Source organism: Acanthaster planci, linkage group LG01 (assembly GCF_054643075.1).
Source record: "Acanthaster planci isolate LZ-2023a linkage group LG01, COTS_SCS, whole genome shotgun sequence".
NCBI classification, from domain to species: Eukaryota; Metazoa; Echinodermata; class Asteroidea; order Valvatida; family Acanthasteridae; genus Acanthaster; species Acanthaster planci.
Genome location: NC_141777.1, coordinates 32,798,464 through 32,822,689, shown reverse-complemented (window position 1 = coordinate 32,822,689; position 24,226 = coordinate 32,798,464). Strand labels below are relative to the sequence as shown.

At 41.7% G+C, this 24,226-nt stretch overlaps 1 protein-coding gene across 3 annotated transcripts; it reads left to right on the top strand.

Moving 5' to 3' along the window:
• Positions 1 to 54: 54 nt before the first annotated feature.
• LOC110979416 (uncharacterized) lies at positions 55 to 23,597 on the top strand. 3 transcript variants are annotated; one of them, XM_022235189.2, is made up of 16 exons: positions 55 to 251; positions 10,742 to 11,257; positions 13,722 to 13,950; positions 14,392 to 14,519; positions 15,002 to 15,130; positions 15,323 to 15,551; positions 16,171 to 16,298; positions 17,010 to 17,144; positions 17,340 to 17,568; positions 17,928 to 18,055; positions 18,496 to 18,618; positions 18,810 to 19,038; positions 19,453 to 19,580; positions 19,900 to 20,022; positions 20,387 to 20,615; positions 21,551 to 23,597. In XM_022235189.2, exons 2-16 carry the CDS (start codon positions 10,749 to 10,751, stop codon positions 21,680 to 21,682), a joined length of 2,808 nt encoding a protein of 935 aa, XP_022090881.2. In that variant the 5' UTR covers positions 55 to 251; positions 10,742 to 10,748; the 3' UTR covers positions 21,683 to 23,597. The 3 variants fall into 3 exon arrangements, with proteins under 3 accessions (XP_022090881.2, XP_087004672.1, XP_022090882.2); XM_022235190.2 differs by lacking the exon at positions 55 to 251 and adding an exon at positions 7,697 to 7,743; XM_087148546.1 differs by lacking the exons at positions 13,722 to 13,950; positions 14,392 to 14,519.
• Positions 23,598 to 24,226: the final 629 nt, after the last annotated feature.

The following is a 24,226-nucleotide window of genomic DNA, read 5'->3' as shown; positions in this document are numbered from 1 at the left end:
CAATGTACCGGTGGCTTTACCCGTCAGTCTTCACCTGGCTTGTTCTATGGTGAGTGGTATCAGGTTTGGATGAGTGGGCTACATGTAGGGTCTTTCTCACAGACATCGAGCACATCGACTGCTCTCGTCTCCTATGTGCATCGTCCACTCAGCGACAAACTTTTTAACAGACATTTCTCTATTGAAGCTGCCCGTCTGGGTTCCAGTGGAGGACTTTCACTTCCAAGTTAAGAACGGAGTCCTCCAAGCAGGTAAGGACTCTCTGTAAGACTTCTTTAAAATTTGTGATCTCTTTTTCATCGTCAGGTGAACTTGTCAAATGCTCAGCCGCATGCGCTGTTGTCGGGGCTTGTACTGTAAAAGATATAACGTTTGCCACGCTATTTACAGTGCCCCAGGGCACCGAAATGTGAGGAAGAAATTTCATGTGCCTTAACCAAAGAATTACCCGCTCAATGTGAAAGATATCCGCATTGCAAGTGAAGGGAGGTCGGATATTTACCGTGTAAAACTGGCGAGCTATTACTGTTTGCGTGTACATAGACGTGTGTATATATACATTTTGCTTCAAATTAGAAATTGTAGTTGAAGGGTGGTCGTATACAGCAACTTCAATCTTTAAGTCATGCCTTGACGTTTGTTTTAATTAACTTATTGGCGCTGGTCGGGCATGTCGTGTACTGAATGGCTGCAGTATATATTTATTAGTCCCTGAAAAAAGAGCGCATGAATTTGACTAGTAATATGCTTCAGTTCTCAAAAAAAAAAAAAAATCCCCCAATGCTAAAAATGAAGGGAGGATTTATCTTTTAGTTTTCTGCACTCGCTTTTCACGTTGGATCGTTCGATGTTATAATGACGGGAAACAAGACCGCTCAACTTTCGACAGTTTCGCTCAACTTTCGACGGTTTTGTGCAAGAAGACAGAGAATATCAGTTTCATGCTTGAGGCGCAACTGGTGTTTTATGAAGGAGTATTGCTGAGGATGAATGAGATCGTCAAAACAAAAATAAAACGTATAATGTTTAACCTCTGCCCATTACATCCAGTGCACAGCATACTCGACCCTCGTTAAAAAACCCCCTCGCCTCGGAGTTTGTGTATTTGTGATTTCATTGTCAATTTTTCGCAGCTTTAGCACTGATTAATGCTTGACGACGATCAAAAGGTTAAGGTTGAGTAAATATTGCCCAAAGTGGTTTGAAAAGCTTTGTCACCGCGCTCAAATTCTGGATTGTAGAGCCAACACGTTTCGGTGTCAAAGGCATACCTGACCAAATGTGGTGGGTCAGTTTTTCAACCGCATTGCTTTCATACGTTGTTAACGATAATCCGGCAAAGCCGTTTTTTTCCATCGCGATTGCTTTAAAGGGGAAATCAACAGCTTTCCCAAATCTTCATTCGACGCTGTTTCAAATACGTAGACTCATCCCCCCGCCCGTTTTTTCCTGGTTGTTTTGTTTGTTAGACGAAAATACTTCATGGTCCATTTTAGCACCTTAGAGTTTCTATTCAAATCAATCACATTGGTGAACAAAGATCAGGGAAAAGACTGGAGAAGCATCCCAAAGGGGCATTTTATAATACATGGAACCTGGAACCGCAAAAGGAGCTTTCCTTAGAGAACATTGGTAAGAAGTGCTTTTACGAGGAAATCTCCTGAGAATTTGACAGTTAAAATTATGGCTAGCAACTGGTTTATTTGTAATGTTGAAACATTGATTCTTTGTTGTCGTGTTTGTGGCCTCATGGGGAATATTGTATTAAAGAGACCCTGGGGAGTACTACATGTTACCGTAAATATATATATATATATATATACTGTATAACTCATGGAATCTTGTCGGGTTCGGCATAGTTAGGTTAAATCATTTTAAGAAACTTCGCTTTACATACAAATGTCATGTACTTTACAAAATATAGGCCTGAGCCCAGGCGTGAGCCTTCCAATTAGGCAATAGTCATTAAAACTCGTAACAAGGTTAGCTCGAACAGACATAGCATGCATTGTTTGTGTGCTCAAGACGAAGTCAGAGTCATTCCTCTCAAAAATTCTGCGGTGTGCAGACATGGACGCCAGCCACGTTCATGAGTGCTCGACTATCCATGAACAGCCGGTTTATGTTATAAAACGGACGGAAAGTGTCATGAAAAGAAGGGCTGAAACTGTGCAGAAAGTAGAGTCGAATGTGTGTACAACATTGAATTTACGCCGGAGTACTTCTGCAAGCAGCTGATTAGCAATTTCGGTAAGGCTATTGACCTCAATGTGGCCCACTCGAAGTGGCGTTATAGAAAGTTATTTTGTTTGAGGATTCAGTCTGGTATGTGACATAAAAGCTACGAACCAGCTTCTACTTAGATGTGAGAAAGTTCACTGACAGGGGGAGGACATAATGGAATGTTGCATACTGGTTCGATTCTGTATGTTCCTTAACCAACGTGGGGCTTACATAAATGCGTCATGCACCAGTGACAATCTATTAAAGCTTGTCTAGAGGGATCCCAATACGACGCGTTTGACATCGATCTGCGTACTTCCGCGTTTGAAAACGAGGCTGTATGTATATGCTTCACACGCACTTCGACAGCGGCACGGCGAGATATACACGATGCATATTGCACTGTCTGCCACAAACGGACGCTGTGCCTACTGCTCACGATTCTTAGTCGTATTAAGATCAGACGATTGAAAGTAAGGAGTCAAGACACAAAATACATGTTAAATTCAGACTTTTCAGGCCGCAAATTTTGGTGGAAGAGTCTTTCAGGATGACTTGATATGCAGCTTGAGAGTTGATGTGATCTGAGGTCCATTGCTATAACGTTACTCCCCGGCCTGAGGAAACGTAGAAAATCTCGACTTTGACTTTCCTCGTACTACTTGCCTTTCCTTTTTGCTGAAAAACCTAGAATTCATCCAGTTAAATACTGGTAGACCTACCTATTCTTTCATGATACATACGCTGAACCTTTGCAAACAATTTCGTCACCATGAAATCCTGGCCGATTCTGGCTGAATTAATTTTTAGTTATGTGCATGCAGCCAGACCAAAGGAAATTAACATCAAAAGAAAAAATATCAGCAATTTACCGCGGGTTAACGTACCCTGTGATGGTCGTGTTTCTGCATGTATACTGCATGTACTGTGTCAAGTCCGAGGGCGCACAGAGAGCCTCGGTTTCGATGCGGATATGCGCAGACAGCGCTAATGTGAAATCCCTGTATAACGGGTCCTACTCGATCTAGAGAGAAACTTGGCCCATTATTTCCGAATTACTGATAAAAATCTAGCATTGGGGCGCCTTCAATTAATGGAGCTGCTCAAAATGAAATATACATCAGCTTTTTGAAAGACAAGTTGCTGTTTGACTAAGTAGTTTGACGGAAGTTTCATTGCTATAAAAGTTGTATGGAACTGTGAGATGCTGGATGTTTTTAGTTAGTTTATACATCTACATGATGTGCTCATTCCATCGATCTTGAATATGGGTGTTTGGGATGTTATAGTCAATCTTACTGTTGTTTCGAGGTTGACAGGTTGGATTATAAGTGAGTTAGAATTCCCTTTGACCCTATCAGTAAAATGGGGATGAAAGAGCTTGTCAAGGGCCCGGAGTATTCTGAATTTGCGTCCTTCGGGTTTAGCTGCTGCAGTGAAACTTGAAAAAGGTGTTATGTATCTTATTGTTTAGAAAAAATACTACAGTGTCAACTTCATTTAAAAATCTGAACGTGTACATCGTTTCATTTCCTCCCAGAGTTTACTGGCTTTAAATATTTCGCTTCTCATTTTCAAGTATTGAGGTATTGGAATGGGTCAGAAGTGTTTTGAATGAGCCAATTCAGTATTCTAACAGTGCATGCCCAAAAAAGAAGAGTTGAGTTTATATGTCTGCGGCCAACCTCGACTCCATGGGCTGCTTGCGCGTTCCTTCGTTAGATCCCGCAAGGCAAGCATGGTGGGAACCAACATGACGCGGCAAGATCGTATCCATGGGAACGAGGTTGGTTTGTGGTCAGCTTGTCTTTAAAATGGGGATCAATGGGACTGATCACTCGGACGTGCGTGCTACGTCTGCTCTATCGGTTTGGCCCAGCCCAGCACAGACTCCAAGTCACGTCCGTGGTTTGTTCAAATGACGTTGCTGTTTTGAAATACCGTAAGGGCTCACTGGGAATAGGAGAAGATTGTAGTTGCGTTGCATATTTTGCCTCTGCACTGAGCTTTGACTGTAAACTGGAGACTTAATGCCACTTTTTCTTATCGATTGAAACCAATCAGTGTTGTAGTCGAGACCACTTAAGACCTTCACAAAACCACACGAGACCAGCACAAGACCTCCAGTATGCATTCAAGTCACAAGCTATTCAAATGAACTGCAACAAAAGCATTCCTTTGTCATTGTTCAACCTGTTACTTGTGCATGGTCTTGCACATGGTCTTGTGAAGGTCTCGACTACAACACTGAAACCAATGTTACTTCCCTGGGAAAAAAATAGTTCTTAGCTGGGTCACTGACACTCCAATTATTTCCTGACTACCATTTCTCATGAATGATGAATGGCGGTTAAGTTAGCTATATTAGGAAAGTGGACTCTCAAAGGGTGCGGATGAAATATTGATGACGTTGACCACAATAATGATCGGTAATTAGGCCTACTGCGTGATAGTGCTCGAAAACACTTCCATGTCCTAAAACAATTGGAAAAAAACCTCAAACAAGATCGGCAGTTTATTTTGGAGGTGTTTCTTCACAGTGACTGGACTATCTTTGTGCCACGTATAGTAGAAGGTCCTCATGTTGTCTCCAAGTTTAATAGCGCACCAATTTTGTAAAGTGCAAGGTTAACATCTTTCACAGTTGTGTACACTTTAAGGGCATTGGTCAATCAACGTACTGCGTACAAAACTTGTCTTGTCTACGTGCATTTCACAGAGTTCCAGCCTGCTAAAACAGCAAACATTAACTAGCAATGTTGACTGGTATTGATCAAGTTCTTTACATCGGAGTCTGGTCACAGAGACGCCCAAGCAAACCATCGAAGACATCATGTGCTTTGATGAGCTCAGCATGGGGCGACATCGAGCACTTACACCGTACTAAAAATGGTAGTTTGTCACCAAAACCTACATAGTAGGCTCATGTAATGATTAATCTCTGGGTGACACTCTCACGCAAGTCAAACTGGTCATAAATCCTCCACTTTGTTTACAACAACTAGTACATGTACATAATGCGAGCTTGCACCGTCAGGGACATAATAGAGCATGCGTTCTGAGCAAGGCAATGAAAAATGGACTTCCTTCCGTGACTAGATGGTCGTATAGAAGTTTGCCGCGCTCGGCCCGTTTTCCCGTTATCAACGCTTCAATTAGCCTGTACTGCCCTCGCAAATCAACATTATCGGTGGGAGCTGAACCCCATGCCTGGTACAGGTCACTGGTTAGGCTGGAATATTAATGATCAGCCCTTGTGGAACCTTATGTGTAAATTGTCTAAATCAAAATAATGCAACGATGCGGACCAGCTATAGACTATAGACTAGCTGCGCTGGATTGGGCTCTGTTCGCCTCCACATCCTGTAACCTTCTCTTCAGGTTTTAAATTTTCTACTTTTTCGTAATAACAAGAACACGTCCAATTATTTTACAAGAAAAATAAAAAAACAGGCTGGACTGACAAGCAGTGTGACGTTCCTCTCAAACCATGCAAAGCTGTGCAAAGCTATTGTTATATGATTATAACAGGTAAAATTATTGCATTCGCAGATGCATTATGATTATCGAAAGGTTTTCGACTATAGTCGTGAAAATTCTGGGGAGTTCCTCCAAAACAGTACCGTTTGGACTTTGACTGGAAGGGTCGAAGTTTCCCCAACTGTCCAAAGAATGTACAGCTGTTTTTTTCTTTGCAAATACACAACGACCTTGCATTATTTTTAATTCCCAGCCAATCCTAGTTAAGGCCTCAAATTTGACCCGGGTCTGTGGGTCTCATCATCGGCATTTTAGCCGCAGCTTGGTTACAGCATAGTTACAGTAACGACCTCAAAACCATGCTGTTTGGAAAGACTAGATTAGGCCTTAAAACCACGAGAAACACCGAGAAGATGGATGATTGCTACGTACAGTGTTTCAGCTTTTCAAGTGGTCATTATACCATTGTGTGCTCACGGCTTCTCTCGAGATTTCACACCTGTTACCCTTTATCTTACAAACGACAGATCAAGGCTTATTAAATGCGTAAACAGAGTCAAGACGTTTTCACATTAAGTCTTGTGGAGATAGCTTTCTGGCAATCTGAATAGAACTCGGAAGAGCGGACCTTCGAGTATCGAAGTTTTTTGAAGTCGGAAGTTTGGTTTAAATGTGTTGTCTTTAATTTTCGTTTACTTTATCCTCCCTGGGGTTGGCCAAAAGCTTCAGAGTATCCGGATGACAAACGAGAGGGGGGAAGTCATGCACAGAGAGGCCCTCGGATGCAAGATCAGCTTTATGACAATCGCAAACAAAACCCCCTGGGCGTATTTTTTTCTCGAAAGACGATCAGTTAGCTCAGGTTCCATCCCTACTTTGAATCCCATTCTACCTTTTACTTCCGTGTCCAGTAGGATAAATGACTCTCCAACGACTTTCAAAACGAGAGAGGCAGCGCGAAACCCGACCTGCAAACTCTAAGAAACGTAAACGTCTGTCAAGAATTGGATTATTATCCAGAGGAGGAATTAAGTGAAACCGAATAGTAGCATTTTGTCCAGACTTGCGCAACAATAAGTTGAAGCAGGTCATGTTTAAGAGATCGAACTGCCATTTCTTACAGATTTTAATCAGCAGCACATGGGACAAATACCTGTACTGCTTTAAAGATACCGATTTTCACTAGAACTGGTTCACTAAAATGAATTTAATTTACAAAAACAAGTGGTAGTTCTATGAGAGCATGAAAGGAAGACGAAATGTTTCATTAAAAAACGAGTTTCTGCATTAAAAGAAATGAGAGTGCTTGATGTCGAAAGAAGCAGTAAATAATTTGCTGAAAAAGGACTAGTTTCGATGCCCAGGGGAGAAAAAGGACACAATCTTAATCGGACTCCCACACGATGACGAAAAATCGATGCACACGTCACATCGGCTGCACTGCTCAGTCTAATGACGTCATACAGACACCGGGCTATTTTGAATCTTGCTCCAGGAGCAGATGTCTCATCAACATTCCCTCCCTCCAGAACACCACTTGATGCTTTGTCCCCGCCCCCACAGGCTGATGTAGATCGACCAGATTAAAAGAATTTACTCCTGCCACTTACCGAAAGTGGTTGTTTGTGAGACAGACATAGTTGAGTGCAGGTGGTTTGATAAAATACCTATTGATGAAAACGGAGCCCAAGGGCCTTCAAATTCCGTCCAAACTTCTGTTCCTTTTTGCCCCTGTTATTCCCCGATAATCGGATCAAAACAAATATTTCCCCTCTGAAAGAAATTATTGTTGTTGACGCACTCGATTAGTAGTCGCACAGCGTGAAAACTATTCGCTTGGCTTTGGAACCTTCTTGCCTTGATACCTTCTAATAATAGAGAAATCCTGTAATGAATGACTGATTTGCGCCCAAGGATCAGTTTCGAGAATGCATGTATTGTACGTCAACCATTTATGTCAATGCGTGGACGGTTGGGGTAAGGTCATCTTCCAGTTCACATGCTTTGAAAGCAATGGTGGAATGGTGATTCTCACTGCAGGTAGGCCTTATACTAGCTCCTGAAAATTGCCTGCGATGAAAAAATACTGGGATATTTTCAGGATATAGGAGACGAATGTTAGTGCCATTTAATGCTTATGCATAATACATGTAAATGGCATATTTTGGCCAAGTTGAAACATGCACGCTCTCGTATATAGTTTTATCCATCAAAGCCCGATGCTGTTGAGATGTGTCATCTTATCATGCTTATTCCTTACTTTGCAGGCAGCGCCGCTGAAATTTAAGTGTGCCGCTGTTACGCCCCAACTATAGCATAAGTCCCAACTATAGTTGAGACAGTCCCAACTGTTGTGCTGCAGTTGGGCTGGCCCAACTATTGTTGACCAATGTCTGTGGGAAATGTCTCAACGTTATCCAAGTCAATGTGTCTCACACTTGACACAATTAATGAAAATTGTGGCACTTAGCCCTATGACCAATGACATGACATTTGTAAACAATATGACTTTGGCACATGCTGGGCACATCATGCACACAGGACCTATCTGCTTTAGTTGGGCCGGCCCAACTGCAGCACTCTAGTTGGGACGGGCCCAACTATAGTTGGGACTGATGCTATAGTTGGGGCGTAACAACACTCTTTCTTTCCACCAGGAGACAACCCTCGTCGTGCAAACCAACAATTTCAGCGGCTCTTAATTACTAGACAGGCGATTACTACTTGGCAGGTTGACTCCTGAATAATCGATCAGGCCTCCCATTTAAAGAGACCTATTGCGGATTGTGTAGAGAGTGCACAAAATCACTAATTAACTCAAAATATACTTGGCTGTTAGTGTAAATATAAATGCTGGCACATGCGTTATGCATGGAAGGCTGAGAAGACAGAGCAGGATTTCTAGAAGAGGAACGGGTAATATGAAACTAAGAAAGCACTGGGCGTGAAATACCACCCGTATAATCAGCCATTAAGGAGAATTCAATGAATATTTGCTTGATCTTCAAGGAGGAGAATTTGATACCTATCTGCATAGACGACAGGGTAACACATTGCGCGTGCTTTTGCGTATAGCCTCGATTGAGGAAGAACTGAAGCGTACTTTTTTAACTAATTAAACCATCTATCAGCAGTCATCGAAAGGTCAAGCTTCGGCTAAAGTCAATCCGTAAATTACACCTTAAGAACAACGAGTTTGCCCTTTTGAGGCTATTCATTCCGCCTTCGGTCAGCCTGCTTGCTCGCAGTTAAATAATGCAATGCCAGCGATGAAAACGGTCGTTTTCACGCCATCTCCGTGTGAAAATAGCACGGAGCCCGGGACTGCTTTCAGCGGTCGGCTTTGTCAACAAGCAGGCATTCTCCACCCAGAGATCGGACGGCCTCTGAGGATGAGCACTTATAGTTTCATAGCAAAGCGCCAGAAATCCACAGGAGACCAAAATATTGTGCCGTCAACAGTACCCGCCAATGTTATTGTTCGGTTGAAATCCGTTGTTTGGATACGCGCGGATCCTGCATGTCATATTAATCGATGGGTAAAATTTTGGCCCTTTTTGGCCATGAAGTGAAGTACGTCCATCATAAAGGGTTTTCCAAGATTTGTAAAGAATCGTTGAAGAGTATATTTTTGATTTTTTCTCCCGAAAGGCACTATTCTATTTGAGAATAGCGTGTGAAAGTGACCCACAATTTATTAACAGTCAAATAACTTAATAAGTTTGTTTTACAGCAAACAGTCCTTAATCTAGGATCGCTATATTATGTGAGAAAAAGTGAATCCCATAAATTCAGGAGCAATGATTAAGAAATTCATCACCTTCAAGGGCACATATAGGTGGAAATGAAGACCCAGTGGAGAATTTGATATTGATATGGCTGCGCGCACGCGCGTGGTTTCGTTTGTATGACTGGTTTCTGCAGGCTTACGAGCTAGAGTGCCTAGGGTGCTTTTGAGGATTCCTGGGTGTCATTACCGGGAATAATTAATAAAAAATAATAGTTTTTGTGAAACTAAATGTAAATGGAGAAACTAATATGTATTAAAAATAAATGTATAATAATGTCCAACGTATTTATTTCTTGAGGTTGATAGAGTTTACCCCCCCCAAATAGACACACCAACAACCGATAGCAAAACACAAAGACGAAAAAGACAAACAATGTAAACCCATGCATGAGACTCTATACCTGCTTAAAAGATGCAAATGACATTTGGCTATTTGCAAACGAACCCAGAACCATTTTTTTTGGGGGGGGGGCTTTTTTGGAGGCCAAAAAATATGATTTTTTTAATGCAACCTGTTTTGGCCTTTCTTAGGGTTGAGGCTATATTTTGGGCTATTATACACGCTTTTGGAGGAGAGAGAAATGGGATACAAAAAATTGCCTTTCTCTCATTAATTAAAAAGAAAGGGTTCTTTTTAGGGAGGTAAGGGGTAAGCCCCACGTTGCTACCCCCCCCCCCAATTTTCACTTGATTGAATTTAATTTCTTCCAGTGCAGCAAGCATCTTGTGCGAGAATTGAGACGGTAGCTGAAGTTTGATAGTAAAAGTCTCAAGTTCGTATAGGTCCTTGAACCCCTCCACATTCAATGTTGGCAGTCTCACGGAACGCTGAATGTATAGGCGCTAGTTGTAGAATCTTAATTGCGACGATCTTGCGCAGATGGAATGTTAAAGTTTGTAGCACGTGGCGTTGACATTTCAACAACGCTCGTCTTATAAAAATGGCAAAAGCGCGTATCAGGTGGATATTGGTTGCTTGAATAAACAGCCTTGAACAAAGGCTATCACCGGTGCGTTGTGACAACATCTCTCCTGGAGGGTTTAGTGTTGCGTTCCCTGGTGGCTCAGCTGTTTGTGGAGGAAGAAGGGGCACAGTTCTGCGTCATGAGAGGCAGACAGATAGATTGAGGTTTAATAGCACAGCACCACCTGCCAACACGACGGAATGAGATAAAAATAACTGTAAAATTTAAAGAGTAATTGATTTTTGTGGGGTTTGTTTCTTCGGTTTTTTTTTTCGCTATGCAGCGCCAGAATGGGCTGTGTAGAGAGCTCGAACCAGTCACCGGCCAAACGATCCCAGTCCACGGCCAGCCATGGGGCTCGTCACAACGGCTCCAGGGCCAAGGCTAGCCAGACGAGGCAAGGGGTGCGGCAGATGAACGCCTTCATGAAGACAGTGGACATCGCGACACAAACGGAAGAGACAGCTGGACTTCTGCTGCGGCGACTGAGCAGCAGGATCAAACAGAGGCACCGGAGGTCCACACGGGGCCAGAACGTTGAGCCCCCTGACCGGTCATTGCTCTTTGATCTCAACCGCAGCGTAGCTTTGACTCATTCCAAAGTGGCCGACTACATTGACCAGGCTTTGGCGATGCCGGGGGAGCGGAGGGGACCAGACGCGGGCCAGAGTGTGCCCAATGGGACCATCGCAACTAGTGATCAGGGACCCTTATCTGACAGGGATAAGAGCCTTGTGCAAGGATGCTGGAAAGAGGTCCGGAAAGACCTGGTCGAGTTGGGAGTCGATTTATTTGTTAGGTAAGCCGTTGAATGTATTAATCTCCACATGCTTATTATCAATAGTCTTTTGCTACATGAGGGTAAATATTAACTTTTCATAAATACCACTCAAAATATAGAATTCAGAACTAAGTTTGTTTTAACAGCACTCCTTCTGTCTTATGAGTTGATCCTCTGTAATACTTGTGTTCATTTGTGTCGGTATGAAGTTTATGTACTTTTCGTTCGGACTGTATGTACTCCATATGGCACAATGAATTCTTAGACCCCAAATGCAGAATGACATTCAAGACAAAGTCAGTATAACATTACTCGCACTGCTCTTACTTATCACTCACTCAGCCACTCACTCATTCACTTACTCATTCACCCTGTCACTCACTCTTCAGATGGTAAAAAACTCCAAAATTTCCACAAGATCGTTACGATATTGGAGACATGATTTTTAACTTCATCAGCTCAGTTTGAGGCTGTGATCGACCTTTCTTCAACGTTTTGCCCAGAAGAGTTAATTGGTTTTAATTCGAGGCATAAGACAAAACTGGTACATGTATTTGTCCAGTGTCCAACTCTAACTTATGGAATTCCATATCTGCTGTCGCCCGTCGCCCGTCGCATTTTGCTTTTTGTTGTGTCCCAATTCTGCCATGTACCAGTTCCAAACATGCCATTTTCCGTCGTCCGTCGTGCGTCGCCCGTCGTGCGTCGCTCGTCGTGCGTCGCCCATCAAATGGGTTGCATAGGACCTGCAAAAGCTGGGGTTTAACAAATGACCATGTGATGATTCCATTTACTTCTAAAGATCTTTTCCAAATAAGGCAAGTACAAATCCTGCCTGCAAAGCAAATACTAGTCACATAATTAATTCCAATAATGCTAGACAACCCCTGCCCCTTGACAAGAAAATATCGCCTCTGTGAGAATTCAACCAAGTGTTTTTGGGGGAAAAACATTTTCAGCAAAAATGTTCCGGCCAACTCATCCACAGTGTTATTCTAATTTGCATACTGTAAAAATGTGCCGACTTGTTTTCATCAAATTCCAGGAAGAAATCTGCCTACCGATACAGATATTCCATCTTGTCCTCTCAATTTCTCCTTGAAATCCAGAAATACTAGACGTGCTGTGGATAACAAACTGTTTATTAAATGTATTGTTAAGGGGCAATTACCACTTGGTTTAAGTTTCAGAAAATATGACGTGTTGGTTTTTGTGGGTGTGTATGCCATGGTGGATAGACCAATGAGAACAGGTTGTCCAGCACATCAGCATTATTTATGGGGCTAACAACGTTACTGTTTAAAAGACTTCTGTGAGCCAACCTGCAACTAAAATCATGTCTAATTTGGAGTATATAGGCCTACAGCAGATTTCATCATAGGTATACCCGCCCTCAAAATAATGTTGAATCAGTTCGTCTCTTATGAAAACTATTAAGGTATCAAACATTGTAAATAATCTATTATTTACATTCCGTTCTGTGGGATATCGTGCAGGGACAGACAGAAATATTACATAGGCTATAGACCTAAAGTCAGGCTGTTATCGAGTAAAGTTACGTCTACAGTAACTAAGTTATCGAGAAAAACAATCTACCCTAACAAAAATCTATTTTGTTAATTTATTAATGTAAACAAAGTGGTATTATTTCATATACACGTTCTTTCTTTCTTTCTTCTTTCAATACGGCCGTTTCACAATAATGCGCCCTCAAGAGTTTGCAACGCGTTGGCCAATCACACCGTGCGAAGTTTGTCGACCCAATGCGCGTTTGGAAAGGGTCGACAAATTTCGCGCGTTATGATTGGCCAACGCGTTGCAAACTCTTGGTGGCGTACTATTGTGAATCGCCCGTATTGGAGTTTGGCGCAACTGCAAAAGCGAATACTTGTACATCTTATAGTTCTATTGCTAAAATGAGAGTCAGGCATGGTGAATCGATCGAACAAGGACATGTGCATGTGAAACGATCAAGGGTCAAAGTTAAAATTACCACTGCGCAATCGTGACAAAAAAAACGACGGGCGACGCACGACGGACGACGCACTATGCACGACGGGCGACGCACGACGGGTGACGCACGACGGACGACGCACGACGGACGACGGGCGACGGGCGACGGGCGACGCACGACGCACGACGGCAGATATGGAATTCCATACTAACTTGTATAGAGAGTGATCATTCCGTAGGGTAGTGGCATACCTATGGGGAGGATGTGTAGAAACAGGAATAAGATTTACGAAGTTACAGCATTTGGTAGTAAAGAAGTGCATGTTGGATACAGTCTACGGTATTTCCTATTTTACTATACCTTATGTTTTGGGGCTCTTGTACACAGTATTGAGAGTCCAATACTTTCGGATGCAATGCAGAAAGGTAAAAGAAAAGGACTCTGAACTGCGAAATGGGACTCTGAATTGTGAAATGGATAGGTTAGTTTACTGTACAAAAGACAGGAAAGTCATACTTACTATTTTAGGCTGCTAGAGGACAATCCGACTCTGAGGGATCTCTTCCCTTTTGGCAAACTCAACCTGTCAACGGAGAAGCTGAGACACAACCAGGACCTTCGAGGCCACGGCCAGCGGGTCATGGAGACCATCGGCACGGCGGTCGAAGGGCTGGACGAGTGGGAACTGATCGTCCCCCTCCTAGAGGACCTAGGGGCGAGGCATAAGGGGTACGGCGCTGCCCCGGAACACTTCGTGGCAAGTTACGCTGTTGAATTTTCTTATTTCGTCAGGAACGCTGAATCTCGAAGCAGCTCCTGATGACATGACCGCTTAGTGTCATCAACCATCTTAGCGTTTGCCTGCACGATGCATGCATGAATATTCTACAGCAATATTTTCCCGTTTTCTTAGAACATCCGTTTGACTTAGTTTCTTGTAACGAATTCATCGAGGACAGAGTTTAATTTCAAGCCCATTCCTTACACGATTAGGAACCTCGGTAGTCCTGGAAACAACAACAACCTTAACTAAAAACTGCTCGAAAGCATTATACAACGTCATGGTTTCGTCACACTTGTGAAGAAGGAGACAGGATAACACAATCTGTGCATTAATTTAGTTTTTCAGGATTCATGAGTTTGCACGTCAGTTTGGGATAGATTTTCTAAACCTATTCTGCACACTGTTTATTTCCAGCCCCTCGAAGAGGCTTTCATGTTTTCTATGAGGAACGGTCTCCCACCCAAAGTGTTTACCTCAGAGGTACAGGGGGCGTGGAAAAACTTTTGGAAGGCGGTTATCGAAATAATGAGCGAGACAATGAGGTACTTTACATTGAGAGGCGAGATGATGTACCAGCTAGAAGCATTATAGGGTCTCTTTGCCGGTTCTCAAAATATTTTCCCAACCCCTCTTAATACTACTGCGTACGTCATTAAAAGTGACAGTTGGTTGCATCGACGTCACATAAAAACTCTCTGATTGGAAACTTTAAAGCATCTGGAACATCTTGTTTATGAATTAGCGGTTATTAAAATACCATGCTGTAAAACCTTAAAAATAATTCTTGGGCTTTTGATTTGTTTCTAGGCAGTCAAATATTAAAAGGGGATTTTCCTTAGATGGAAAAAACGGGGAAATAATGGGTTTCATTGTCTAACTTTGGGTTCTATTTGGGTTATCTATGCATTCATGTAGCAAACTGTCAGAAGCTCCAATCATTTGTCATCAAACATCTTCATACATCATCAACTTAGCATCAGGTTGGTCATAAGACTAATCTTCCCCCCCCCCCAAATTTATCCAGAACTGGTCGAGGATTTGTTGAGAACCACGACGAAGGACCAATATCCCCGAGAGACAAACGACTGGTGCAAGGAAGCTGGAAAGCTGTCGAGAAAGACTTGGACAACTTGGGTGCAGCCCTCTTTGTCAGGTGAGACCAATAATCAATGGTATCTGTACATTACATAAAATGGCGTAAACTACTGTTGAATTGTTGGTTCATTTTAAATATATCTGCAAGGGTCCTAGTCAGAGTTAGGTTTTAGATTTCTCATATTTCTCCGCTCCCTATATTTAAGCATCGACCACCAACGAAATCGTCTGACCCTTGTCTCATTAACAGGCTTCTTGGGAAAAACCCAGCCATAAAGTACCTCTTCCCATTTGGCAAGCTCAACTTATCCCCGGAAAATCTGCAGCACAACCCGGACCTCAGAGCTCATGGCAAGGGGGTCATGGAGACGATTGGCACGGCGGTGAACACACTGAATGAGCTGGATAAGCTTGTGCCCTTCTTGAAGGACCTGGGAGCGAGACATAAGGCATACGGTGCCAAACCCGAACACTTCAAGGTAAATTACTACGGTTCCTGCAATAGAATTTTAAAAATTTAAATATCTGCAATATTCAGTAACAATAGACAGTTTAAAGATATCTAGACAAAGTTAAACCAAAGGCGATCATACTTTTCGATAAATGTAAGTCATGTTTTCGTAGACGTGTTTTCAGTGTGCGTTGTCTGTATGCGTAAGTTGTGGAAAGTGAAAGACGATACACGCTACCGGCGCAGACGGAACGGAAACGCATGACATACGGACGGGTGCTTGTATTGTTACCGACACGTATAAAGTTATGTATCTTCCTAAAAAAAGATCTTTTCACATAATTTATTGCAGAACTGAGACCCCACAAGACTATCGCAAAAAGCCTTACAAGACCGTCACCAGATCGTGAAAAGAACCTTCAGTTCGACTTCACGATTCAAAGGAACCATCACTAAAGCATTCCGTTGTTGTTCACAATGTGGCTTTTGAATGGTTTCCTGACTGGTCTCATTGTCTCGTCAGTCCTGTCCTATTACGTTTATTCAAGCAAAGTTGAAAATGAGATCTCGGTTGCATGTGTGTTCTGAAGCTTGTTTATAGCATCTGTCAGTTTCAAAGGAGGCGTTCGCCCATTTAATTTTGCCAGCCTCTTGCTGAAGCGTTTATGCTCACCTTGAAGGATGGTCTCCCGCCGAAGGTCTTCAACTCAGACGTACAGGGAGCTTGGGAGAATGTCTTACAGGTGGTTGCAGAAGTCATGAGTTCCACTATGAGGTAGGAATTATACAAGCGGGACACTGAACTGAGATGTTACCGAAAATGTCATCAGTTTTTGCCTAACTTTTCCAGACAACTTTTATAGTCTTCTAGATGAACACAGAGTTAAAACTTTTAATACGAAATATAGAAGTGCTCACGGTGTCGATATTAGAGGGTTTACCCCCCCCCCGAAGGTTTCAGGTACTTCTTTTTTAAATTTTACTTTAAGACGTATCCTCATAATTAGCAGTAAGGTTTAATTAATACTCAGAAAATTTAAACAGATTTAAGGTGCATTTGTACTTTGCGTATGATGTCCCAGCTGATATCAGAAGGAATCAATAAGGAATATACAGATAGTCGAGTCATTGAGTGATTATAGTTATGTAATTTTCAACTCCATATTATGCTGAGCTACATTGTTTTATTAGTATATAGTTCAGACAATTCCTGTCCAATTTTGCCAAATGTTGCTTCTGAAATAGTAATGATTAGGTCCAAGGCCCGAGGAAAACGTACACGCACAATCAAAGACACCTATTATAAGATCAAAGAAGGACTTTGTCATTTCGACAGAGCTTAAAAGCTGACGTCACGCGAAAATAATCTTGCTCGTTAATATTTGGTGCGTACTGGGTATTTACTGCGTAGGCCTATTGTTTAATGAGCTTTTTTGGCCTATTGAGGCATCACTATTCTTTTATTGTTTCGATACTAATCGAGCAGGACCGATAGTGTCGAGAATGGTCCTGTGGATGGTGTCGAAGGTCCAGTTTCATCGAAAGACAAGCAACTGGTCCAAGAAAGCTGGAAGATCATACAGAAAGACTTAGTCAACTTGGGAGCAGTCCTTTTTGCAAGGTTAGTCATCGTTAAAATAGCTCCACTCACTTGTCTCGACGGCGTGACAAGTCAAACAGCCTGTTATAGACATTTGTGAAGTGTAGGCCTGTTAAGGTTTTTTTATTCAAAACTAATTTGGACACATAAAATTTGTGTTTGGAAAAAAATCTACATCAAACATTCCAACGGTGATATTTTTGTTTCCACGATAAGGCTTTTGGAAAAGAATCCGTCTGTACAGAAACTCTTCACCTTCGGCAAACTTAACCTTCCACCGGAAAAGCTGAGGCAGAACCCAGACTTACGAGCTCATGGCAAGGGGGTCATGGAAACAATTGGAAGCTTGGTTACCAGTCTGGACGACATTGATAAAGTTGTACCGATGCTGGAAGATCTGGGATCCAGGCATAAAATTTATGGTGCCAAACCTGAACACTTTCCAGTGAGTATTTTCCTGAGTAGTTTCACCAACGTGTGTTATGTCACTTTGGAGAAAGGTCACGTACGAATGAAATGCCCATGGCCAGAGAAACAAGGAATACGCCTGTGTGAAATTCGTAAAGCCGTTGGTTTGAGGCTTCCATATGCGTGTGCGTTTATGCCTAACCGTAGAAAAGTAATCCACACACAGCTGAGGCACGCTTAGAGAATGATGATGCATAGGCTACTAAATTGAAAGTAAGTTCTTGCTAGCACATAACTATTTGCCATTGTGATCATAGAACAATTTTTCTATTTCCTGAAATCGTAAAGGTATTGATGTGTTCCCGGTCTTAACTGTTTCTTTTGTATCTACCGCAGGCTGTGGTTGAGGCGTTCATGTATTCCATGAAAAACGGTTTATCACCCAAGGCTTTTACCTCTGAGGTGCAGGAGGCTTGGAGGAACATTTTGAAGGTGGTAGAAGCGACGATGGGCAGCACAATGAGGTAAACATTCAACCTCTTCCTTGTATTGAGAATGTGACTCGCTGAGTTGTCAACTTAGACAAATTTGCCTAACACGAGATTAATTATAACCATGGATACAAGGTTAATTATAACCATGCCTCAAATCAGTACCTCAATCTGCACTGGACATCTGTGAATAATAGGTTTTTCATTCACTGCACAATAATTTTTTTTCTGGGGTTATTTCGAATTTGTGGACGAGTTGAGGCATACTCAGTTGGTTAACGTGACGTAATTGAAGTATAACCTTTAGCGCATTGTTGATGGATAGGTTCCAACTACATGTGTAATCTGGCGCTTTGAAAAGAATACGGAACTTTTTTGGATAATTTGGAAAGCGCTTTAGTTGCAACGGTAATACGGCTCGAGCCCCATAATTTCACTTCTGTTATTCTTCTTGTTCAAACTGTCCTTTTCAGAAGCGACAAGGATGGCGTCTCAGATAAGAAATTCGTATCTCAAAGAGACCAGAAGCTTGTCCAAGGAAGTTGGAAGCTCGTTCAAAAGGATATTGTCAACTTTGGCGCCGTTATGTTTGCAAGGTTGGTATTAATTCTCTTATCCAAAAACAGCTTGGGACTGCGTAATGATTTGGAACAAGAATAGCTCTGATGTGTGATGGAGTGGAATCAAAATCCACTCGCGATCTCTTATGGTTTGATTTTATGCTTTTTGAAATTCTCCGCTGCTCTTAGGGGTCGTCTATTTGCATCTCTTGATCTTTTTTGTTCAGGCTTCTTGAGAAGAACCCAGGCGTGCAGAAGCTCTTCACCTTCGGCAAGCTCAACCTACCACCGGCCAAACTGCAACAGAACCCGGACCTGCGAGCCCACGGGAAAGGGGTTATGGAGACGATTGGCACGGTGGTGACCGGTCTGGATGACTTGGAGAAGATTTTTCCTGTCATTGAGGACCTTGGAGCCCGACACAAGATGTATGGGGCGAAACCGGAGCACTTCCCAGTAAGAATAACACGATGCATGTTCCCATATAGTCTTTTTTTTTATTATCATTATTCGAAGTGCAATTATGAGATCCGGTTGAGCAGTTGACGCGGATGAAAAGACAGATAATAACCGCAGCTGATCAAGAATTCCATTCACAAGTCCTTTGAGCTGAATGTCACTGTCTATACCCCGTCCCAACGTTACTGCATGGGGACTGAGCTTGCCTTAATTTGAGATTCACTAGATTACAACTTTATATAATATTATTCCAAATGAGTGTTCAGTGTGACGATATCCATACGTGGAAAATATAGGCCTATCGTGGTACTATTTCGGTTGCTATCATTATTTAAGTTCAACCCCTTCAGCCTGCCCGGCTATACACGAGTTTCAAGTTGTTCAGTATTTGTTTCCTGGTAATTTTCGCAGGCTGTGGTCGAGGCGTTCATGTATTCTTTGAAGAACGGTTTGTCGCCTAAGGTGTTCACCTCGGAGGTGCAGGAAGCTTGGAGGAACGTCTTGAAGGTGGTAGATGTAGTGATGACCGGAGCTATGCGGTAATTACACTGTAGACTTTTTTCAAAATGGGATTAAGATGATGTACACAGGGGATGGGAACTCAATGAGTTTAAATCGGAAGCCAAGAATCCTCGAAAAATGGGGTTGGTTACTTAGTGGCCATTTGTAATTCCTGTCAAAATGTGAATTAGTAGACTTCAAAACGTGAATTATAGATCAGGGAGCCCATTGTTGAAATTGCACTACTTCAACCGCTTTAAGGGTTATAAGTACTACGATGATTTCTCCATCGTGATAAGGAAGGAGCTTGTTGCGAGCTTGAGTCATTCTCAGTTGCCTCAATGATCATTCGTGCAGTATGGATGAGAACGGAAATGTGGGCGACGGGCCGATTTCTTCAAGAGAGAAGGAGCTGGTCCAGACCAGCTGGAAGATCATGCAGAAGGACTCTGTCAACTTGGGTGCGGCTATTTTTGCAAGGTTTGTCGGTGATCGACGAATATCCCTTTTGATTCAAACCAATCAAGCACCATCATCAGCGAACTTTGTTTTTTTTTTTCAATTTATTCGCCTAAAGGTGAAATGTACATGATAACAAACGATTTTAAAAGCTAAGATGATAATAAATTATGAGATTTCCATGGTAGCGGTTATTTAATAAATGGCACTAAACTACGTTGTGAACTTAATAAGCTGTATCCTGTGCAGAAATGTTTTTCGATTACCGTACTGAATAATTCTTAGAGAGTACCATCGATGCTTTTGTTCAGTTTTGATTGCTTTGTTCGATTTACATTCGATTTAAATAATCACAGTTGAATTGTCTTTCCTCTCGATGTTAAAGGCTCCTCGATAAGAACCCATCTATTAGGGAGCTCTTTCCCTTCGGAAAGTCCTCTGTACCTCTCCAGATGCTGAAGCGCAACCCGGACCTGCGAGCCCACGGGAAGGGGGTGATGGAGACAATTGGCTCGGTAGTCGCCGGTCTGGATGACCTAGGCAAGATTGTGCCCGTATTGAAGGACCTTGGGGCGCGGCACAAGATCTACGGCGCCAAACCTGAACACTTCAAGGTACTGACAAAACGCCGAACTGGCTAGCAATTAGCCTGGAACCCCATCATGCACTGTATTACTCGTTTATTAGTAACAGGCGGACAAACAAGGAACAAATAAGGAACAAAACTAAGCCAAAACAAAAATTAAATTTAACCAGCCCTAATTAAAGTACATAAACACAGTAAAAGCCCTCACCAAAAGTCTTAAAAAATAAGCTCAGAGTGGTGGTAAAAATTATCCCAAAGCTTGATGGTCATGTTTATCCGTATAGACACCCTCGTAACATGGCTAAATCTAACCACACCTCACGTTCACACCGGAAAGTATCTATATATTCATGAATGAAGAAAAATGGAAACAATGGGTGAAATAGCGATGTCGACCTAACCAAGCGCCCAGCATGAGCATAAACAGTTGCAGATTTTGATTCTTTTTGTGCGCGCATGGATTTCCCTCGTTTGTGTGTGTCTGTTGATTTTGTACGATAACCAGCCGTCGAGCAAATCGTAGGCGCAAACTGGCAAATTTTTGAATTTTTGTTTTAATTAAACAAAAATTCTCGCAAGATGTAAAGTGATTGCCTTATGTCGCATCACAACACTTAACTTTTGTGTGTCAAGGGGCAAGCCGTCCATTGCAAAAAATGAAAAAAAAAATCACGTTCATTTTGTTCCCTTTATGGAATTATTTTATCAATTGCTGTCATCCACAATAATATTTTTTCTCTCTATTCCGTGCAGCCATTAATGTTTTAATTAAACAAAAATTCTCGCAAGATGTAAAGTGATTGCCTTATGTCGCATCACAACACTTAACTTTTGTGTGTCAAGGGGCAAGCCGTCCATTGCAAAAAATGAAAAAAAAAATCACGTTCATTTTGTTCCCTTTATGGAATTATTTTATCAATTGCTGTCATCGGCAATAATATTTTTTCTCTCTATTCGGTGCAGCCATTAATGGAAGCCTTCATGTACTCTGCGAGAAACGGTCTGCCACCCAAGGCGTTTACTTCGGATGTCCAAGAGGCTTGGGGTAACACTTGGAAGGTGCTAGCTGGTATCATGAACACAACTATGGAATAAAGTACATGATATATGACTAACACATTTTAGGCGGTCACGTGTTGCCACGGTACTTGGTTATTTATACCTGGTTATTTGACGTCATTTATTCGACAACTATAAAAGACTGCAACACTGACCATTTATTACGGTGGCGTAAAAACGCCACAACCTTTTTTTTTTGACAAATTGCTATCTCGCCAGAGCAATATCGCCGCGGCTAAATAGGACTTGCTGTTTTCAGTGAGAAAAATCTAGTGTATATAGGGTTTGGGGAGAATCTGCTTCTTAGTTTAACTCCTCATAGTAAGATAGTATTATTTGAAACACAAAAAAACTAAAACAAAGTTGGTTGTGTCCCTTTTATATACGATTTCCGTATTTTTTTTTATCCAAGTTCAGTTGTGTAATTCTTTGTGTAATGTAGGATTAAAACAAATATGTAAATAAATGTAGTGTAAGGCTAGTACATTACACGACCGTTCCAGGAATAGCTGTCAACTCCATATGATTGAACGAAATTTTGGCACCAGCTACTCTGACAAAGTCTTACCCGCAAGATCGGCAATGAACTCAACCGTGAAACAGCAAGGCGACTTGAATTGTTTATCCCGTATACGTTAGTCCTGACTCAGTGTCCGTCGTAAGAGGTCGCTATCCTAATGAAGTCCAGTCGGAGCAAACTAAACGAAACGTCGACGTAACATTTCAGCAGGTTTCTTTTAAAATGACTGGGCTGTTTTTGCCGAGCTTTCCACTCATCCGCAAATCTGGCCGGACTGACCAAATGTTAGAGGTGCGGCTGCAGCTCTTCTCCAACCTCCCATAGACGTGCGTGTTTCATCAGGCGCAGCCACTTCATTTTTGACACATCCTTATTTGCCTTCAGTACCTGTTATCTAAGAGTTCAGACTTCAACATAACCAGTCTAAAACAAATTTGTGAGGAGGTATGTCAATTCAGGGCCACCTGCTCGAAGTAGGCGTTATGGTTTTGTATCCAAATTTACATCTTAGCATGTTTACAAGATTTTAATAAAAATAATTTTGTGGAGAATTGAAAAACAGTAATAAAGTAGGCCATCAGCTTTACATTATCAGCCTTTTAAAGACTGAAGTTAGTGACTTACCGTGTTCAAGTTTCAAATTAATTTTGCCCCTCACAATTTTCATTGAAAAGGGAGAAGAGGCTAAAAAAAACCCTGATTTTTAACCACTATAGCTTCGCACCATTGAAGTTTATACATGTTCATCGTAGTCCGCAATGCATCTCAAGCGGCTTTATGACATTTCTGTTTTCACAAAAAATTTGTTTCTCAACAGATTCTGTAGACTGATACAGAATTACGACAAAGTCTGTCCCCAAAACTACTTGTTTTATATGACCTAATTGGTTTGGGGAAGTTTTAACTGTGTGTCGGACAAGGTGTGTGAGGGATCTAAGTATAAATTTTGAGGATTTAATATCTAACGTATACAATCAAATTCAGCATGATAAGAATAGGATTCCACTAGAATTTACATCATCATACAGTATAGAAAGTAAGATAAAAAAAATGGTTTTTAATAGCTATAAAAGTGAACGATTCAATACTTGTTTCGTCTCTGTAAAAAGATACTGTTTTTTGACGTTTGTAGCCAATGATCCTTTTACTTGCACCACCTTTAGATTTTAGTTCTTGTATGAATGTTAATTTCGTATTTTTGGTAATTTCTTTTAACTGCATGTTATCTAATAAGAGAATTAATTGTGAAGTCATTGAGGCTTTATGACCGTTACTCAAGTACGATCGTCGCATTTGTTCAGTTTCATTGTAGGACTGACTATATTTTTTCTTTCTACAGAGTGGTTTGTTTGGATTTTTTCATTAAGGATGAATTCTACCGAGCCTGAATTGTGTAGTAACAATAAACGTTTTCCACACGTTTATACTCGACGTGGCAGCTCGTTTCAAGTTGCATTCATTATGATGTCAGCAAGATGTTGCAATTAAACTTCTTATACATGAATAGCTAGCGACAACCTGAATGGGCGTGGGTTTTATTCAGGATTGGGCTTAATAACCTGTGTAGTGTACTTCTGGTGATGCAGGAATCAAACATTTTCGATACTCAGGCTGGTGCCTTCATCCTTTGGAAATAAGCCTTTTGCGAGTTAAATTTGAATAAAATCTGGTACATTGAGTTCTTTAAATTCATGTGAACATAACAATTGGAATTCTCCTTACTAAAACAACTGTTGCTATGCCTCGTGATTCGGGGCAAGCTTTTGCTTAGTTACATAAGAGACGCCTTGCAGCAATACACTGTTCTCAATGGGAAAGAAGGGCACATATGAACCAGTCCATTCCAGAGATGGTGGTCGCTTAGCAAAAGCTTGCCCCGAGTCACGAGGTATAGCAACAGTGTCTTTAGTCTGGGGAATTCAAATTGTTATGTTTATGTGCAATCAGATATACTCAGTGTACCAGATTTTATTAAAATTTAACTCGCAGTGGCTTATTGTCAACTTCAGCTTAGACCCCCTATCCACGTGACTTTGTTTAGCCTGGAAACATGGACATCT